General features: G+C 44.4%; 1 protein-coding gene across 1 annotated transcript in view; it reads left to right on the top strand.

Moving 5' to 3' along the window:
* Positions 1 to 6: 6 nt before the first annotated feature.
* MRPS5 (mitochondrial ribosomal protein S5) overlaps positions 7 to 5,485 on the top strand; it is a 19,726-nt gene continuing 14,247 nt past the window's right edge. Inside the window, exon 1 of the mRNA XM_019660074.1 lies at positions 7 to 236. Coding sequence (XP_019515619.1) covers positions 44 to 236 — 193 coding nt within the window. The 5' untranslated portion in view covers positions 7 to 43. The remainder of the gene's footprint in view (positions 237 to 5,485) is intronic.

Raw genomic sequence — 5,485 nt, 5'->3', positions numbered from 1 at the left:
AGGGCACAGTGGCTTCCTATGGCCTGGTTTGAATGTCCCTCTTATGAGAGATGGAGCCATGCAGACCATTGCCCAGAGAAGCAAGGAGGAGCAGGAGAAGGTGAAGGCTGACATGCTCCAGCAGAGGGAAGAGTGGGACCAGAAGAGGAAGACGAAGATTAAGCGCAAGCAAGGCTGGAGTGGAAACACATGGGGAAGAGTCAGTCTTGGCCCCCCTGACCCTGGTCCCAATGGAGGTAGCAGAGTCCTGGTTTTGCTTACCTTTGTGACAGAGAGTACTTATGGTTCTAGAATTCCTTATGATGATTTTATTTTCTTACCTGCTTAGGTTGCTTGTTTTCCAAAAAATGGATTTGAACACCATTGAAATAACTTCACCTTGTTATCCGAGTGTAGTTTATGGAACACTAGAGGCCCGTAACCAATAAGCATTCCACAAGCAGGGTGCAAAGCCCTGGGTGTTGGCGCCGTTATTGTGTGGCTTCTCAGAGCCTTAACCATGGTGGTGTGCGATAGAGATCTACATGGGCCATTTCCCGGACAGCTGGTCACAGGTGTCTGTGGAGCAGATGGCACGGAGGGCTGTTTCCATAATGGGACAAAACAGATAGTTGTCATTAAGCCTCAGAAAAGCACATGTGAAAGAAAAACTGGTAATTCTTATTAGGCCAAATTAGAAAACACAGTCCTCTGCCCACCCCACCCCTGAGTATGTAGAAAAGGGAAAACCTTGGTGAAAATTCACTCTTGAGGAGGAGATGAAGAAATAGACAAGAGTTTGGCAGCTTTTTAAAGTTTACCTTGAAGAGAAGAGCAGAGGTTGAGAAGGAGAGACAGGCAAACGTGCTTAGAGCTGAACAAAACGCTTCAGTTGGGAGGATGAAGTTACAGGAGGGAGAGAAAAAACCAATCAGCTAAGTCCCTAATGGGAGGCTGAGATCCAGAGTGTAGATGAAAGGATTAATTTGTGACAGTCAGGTGAGGCTGTGTTGGTGATGGTGGAAATGTGTGTTGGATGTGTGAGTGCTGCCTGTCTGGTGGCTTCAGCTAGTCTTGGGGGTGGGGGCGGGTAACATCTGCTAGAAGGAGGGTGGGGCCCTGATGAGCCTGGCCACCAGAATATTGTGATGAGAAGGTAGGGTATCCAGGACTGGCTTCTGGATTATCCAATGGAGTGGGAGTAGGACAGCTTAGGATTGTTTAGAGCAGCGGTTCTCAACCTTCCTAATGCCGTGACCCCTTAATATAGTTCCTCATGTTGTGATGATCCCCAACCATAAAATTATTTTCGTTGCTACTCTATAACTAATTTTGCTACTGTTATGAATCGTAATGTAAATATCTTTTTGTTTTCTGATGGTCTTAGGCGACCCCTGTGAAAGGGNCTGCAGCTGCTGGCTGCTCACGCTGGCTGCTGGCTACATACGGTAGCCCATGGCAACCCACTGCCACAGGGGCTGCAGCCTACACCGTTGCCGGTGACTCACAGCAGCCCAGCTCCAGGTTGAGCTGTTTTTCAGCATCTTAGCTGTGGAAGGCAGTGTCACTGGCGCTCATATGTGGGATCCGAACCGGGGCCCTCTGGCATCCCAAGATAGCTCTTAACCATCGCGCCACTCGGCTGGCCCAAGACCCCAAATTTTTATACATGGGGAAATATGGTACTTTTTATTGAGTAAGTCACTAAGTGAGGTACCTCAACGATCATCTGAGCCAGCCTCCACCTCCCTGCCATTGAGTGATTCATCTGGGATTGGCATGGGTGTTTAAATCTCATTGACTAGTCTTTGGACAAGTCCCTAACTTTGTAGGCCTAAGTTTCTTGTGAAATGAAGGGGTTGGATGAAATGATCTTTATTTTTCAATGTCTGTATACAGGGGAATTATTTTAATAACTATTGCAGTCGTGTAGTATCAGTTTTTCCTTATGCTTAGCCAGACTCTTTCTTGTTACCACTTAAGATCATTTCTGGTGTTTAGCCCTCTGTGGCCATGAAGGAGTTATTACCGTGTGTTTCATGATTTCTCAGAGACTGGAGAACAGCTGCTGTCATCTGGCTTTCTGGTTGTCAAGCCCAGCACCCTTGAGTAACCTTTATTTTCTCGAGGGCTGTTTTAATCTCCCTCCTCGCTTCCCTAGCAGTTACTTGACTCCCTACTGAAATGTAGGCGCAAGCATATGTACACTTTTTCTAACCAGTATTCCCGTTTCCTCAGTCCACTGATTGCTGTCATCCCTGCCGCCTTCCTCACAGGACACCACTGTCCAGGGCACTGACGAAATGGCTCCCTCTAGGACATGGCTGTTCAGAAACACTTTTTAAAGTGATTCACACATATGGTTAAAAAAAATTCCCCAAAAACCCACAAAAAAGCAGATGTCTCACATCCAATCTCAGATGCGTCTGTCCCATCTTCCACTGTTACCAGTTTCTTGTATGTGCTTCTCAAATTAGTCTGTAAAGCGTGTTCATGGCCTCCTTATTTCTTAAACAAGAGGGTAGGATGGTCCATGCTGTTCTGCAACTTACTTGTCCAGCCAGGTCATGGGCAGGTCTTTGCTTCCCGTTGGCCTTTCCATTTTCTGGCTGCACACAGCCAAGTCTGGACCAACCCTGGTGTGGGCAGGTCCACTCCTCCGTCAGACAGCTGCACCCATTGTGTGTGTGCCCCGTCCCTGCTCTAACTAGAATGGCCATTTAGGTTATCAGTCCAAAATTCTGTTTTTGTTTTAAAGGAAAGACTGTCCTCAAAACCTGATTCTGAAACGTTCAGGATTTAGGGACTTACTTTTACTAGGAACGATTAATTATGTGGTGCTGGCAATGTCTCTCCACAGCCACAGGGCGTCTCATTCAAAGTTTTGTTCCATCTACCTCCAGGCCCTTTGTCATCTCTAGGAACCAGCGACAACCGTCATTTCAGCAGCTTGAGCCATGCGCTAGAGACACAGTGCTGTATTTCTTCGCCCAGCAACTCGATGGGCCAACAGTATAGACCCTACAGTTTCTTCACAAAATGTATGTAGCCTGGCCACCAACTTCCTTTCTCATGAAATGGGAACATAACAATTGCTTTTGTATCTTAATTTTTCTTCTTCTTCCTCAAATGAATTAACACTTTAGTGATTAGTTGTGATGTACTATTAAAACAAAAATGTTCCTTCTTGTACCTTGTAGAATTATCTCACATGCCACCAGTCGTGTTTGTAGAATACTTCGGGAACCACTAGCTTATTTTAGTCCCCTCATTTGGGGCACCTGAGGCTGACTTAGGTCCCTGCCAAGACTACACCCAGAGTCTGTTTCTAGTTGTGCTTAAGTTGAGGGGATAGGACGTAATCAGGAAGCATTCGTTTTAATTAGGTGTTTTGTTAACTGCTCCGACCTGTGGTGGTATTTGAAGAAGTCTAATCTGGACTGAAATGATTTTTTAATAAATGGAGATTGAATTTACAACTCAGCATTAGGCAAATTAAAAGAAATTAGGCTTGTAAAGCCAACTTATTTTAAATGATTTGGTAAATACAGAAAATCAAAAAGATTTTTGGGGTTCCATTGCCCTGAAATCCTGGGTTTGCCGCATTTTCGTGCGGTGATATATTATACATCTTTCCACTGCAATGTCATGGCCGTCTTTTGTGGAGGAAGGCCATATTCTCTGAAAGTAGAATCGTCTCCTCGGGTTTCCCAAATGTGACCACATGACATATGCAGAGAATGATTGACTGCTTTCATTGCTACAGCGGTACAAGTGGAGCTGGTGTCTTCTGGCCTTTTTTATTCAATAGGAGACCATAGATCACTGCTTGAAAATTAAAAAAAAAACAACCACCTGTCTTATTGCAGTGACAGCAGACGAGCTCTGGAAAGGTGCTTTAGCAGAGACTGGCGCTGGAGCAAGAAAAGGGAGAGGCAAGAGAACGAAGAAGAAGAAAAGGAAGGATTTAAACCGTGGGCAGATCATTGGTGAAGGTAAACTCACTTATAAACACAGCTAATGTGCTTTTTAAATTTTTTCCCCTCAAATTTTATAGCTATTTTTACAATCCAAAAGCATCAAAACATTTCTCTTGAAGGGCACTAGGATCTGCAGCTTACTTATTGTCCCATGATTCTGGGGGGAGAAAAACCCCATAGAAGCGGACTCATTCATTCATTCAGTCAGTCAGTCATCAAGCCTTCAGTGCCCTTGTGTGGCTTCTGCTGTGACAGTCCCCACCCTCAAAGAGCTTATGATTCAGTGAAAGATGCTGGAGTAAATGGAGGGTTGGTAAACTGTGCCAAGGGCCAGATAGTAAATAGTTACAGCTTTGTGGGCCATGTGATCTGGTGGCCGCCAGTGAGCCCTGCTGTTGGGGCACAAAAACAGTCATAGATACATAATCAAATTGGCCTAGCTTGTTCCCGTAAAACTATGTACAGAAAGAAGTGGTGGGCTGGTTTTGGCCCGTGGCCCTTAGCTTGCCAACCCCGGGAACACATGATTGTTTATCCTTGTGTGTTTTGAAGAGTCAAAATAGCATGGTGCACTTGAATCAACATTTTGTGCTGTGGCTGCTGACAAATGATCTGTGATAGTAATAGCTTTCCAGGCGTGCAGAAAACACCTTCACTGTTCTGCTCGCTGCATGTTTGCTTGGATGGTTTTCTGTGACTTGCCTTATATTTTATTTTTTAACATTTAAAAAAATTATAACGATTATATTTGTATACTTCCCAGTAAAAAAGTCAAAGACATAGAGAAGCTTAAGTCCTCCTGATGCCCCTTTGATATCCCCCCACCCCAGTTGCTGCCCCAAGGAAACCACTGATCTCATTTTGGTGTGTTTCCTTCTGACATTTTTTTAATGCTTTTATATACAGAAAACCCTAAGAGAAATAGAATTTTTTTCTTCTTTTTAAAAATAATCAAATTAGATCACATGGTACATACTGTCTTATAATGTACCTTTTCTACTCAGTAATAGGTCTTGGAAATGGTTCTGCATCAGATCCTGTAGAGTTCCCTCATTCTTTCAGATGAGTGTGGGAGATTTCGTAGTTGGACATGCTGTAGTTCCTTTAACCACTCCCGTGGGGCTGGACGTGTAGGTTGTTTCCAGTTTTTGCCTTTACAATGACATTTCAGTGGACATCCTTGTCCAAGCACACACGTGCCTTGTACCTGTATGGGAGCGTATCTCTAGGTAATGCCATGAAGTGGGATGACTAGCTGTTAGGGTAGGTATACTGAAAATTGTAATAGACGTGTCAAGTGGCCTGCCAGGTGACTGTGTTAGCCTATGCTCCTCCCAGCAGCGTCATCTGTATACCCATTGCCTGGCATTTTAACACTCAAGAAATAAAAGATTTTTAAAAATTCTTATTCATGTATGTTTTCAAATCTTCAGGGCACAGTGGCTTCCTATGGCCTGGTTTGAATGTCCCTCTTATGAGAGATGGAGCCATGCAGACCATTGCCCAGAGAAGCAAGGAGGAGCAGG

Source organism: Hipposideros armiger, unplaced genomic scaffold (genome assembly GCF_001890085.2).
Source record: "Hipposideros armiger isolate ML-2016 unplaced genomic scaffold, ASM189008v1 scaffold_310, whole genome shotgun sequence".
NCBI classification, from domain to species: domain Eukaryota; kingdom Metazoa; phylum Chordata; class Mammalia; order Chiroptera; family Hipposideridae; genus Hipposideros; species Hipposideros armiger.
The sequence above is the reverse complement of the archived record's forward strand: the minus strand, read 5'-3'. Positions and strand labels throughout refer to the sequence as shown.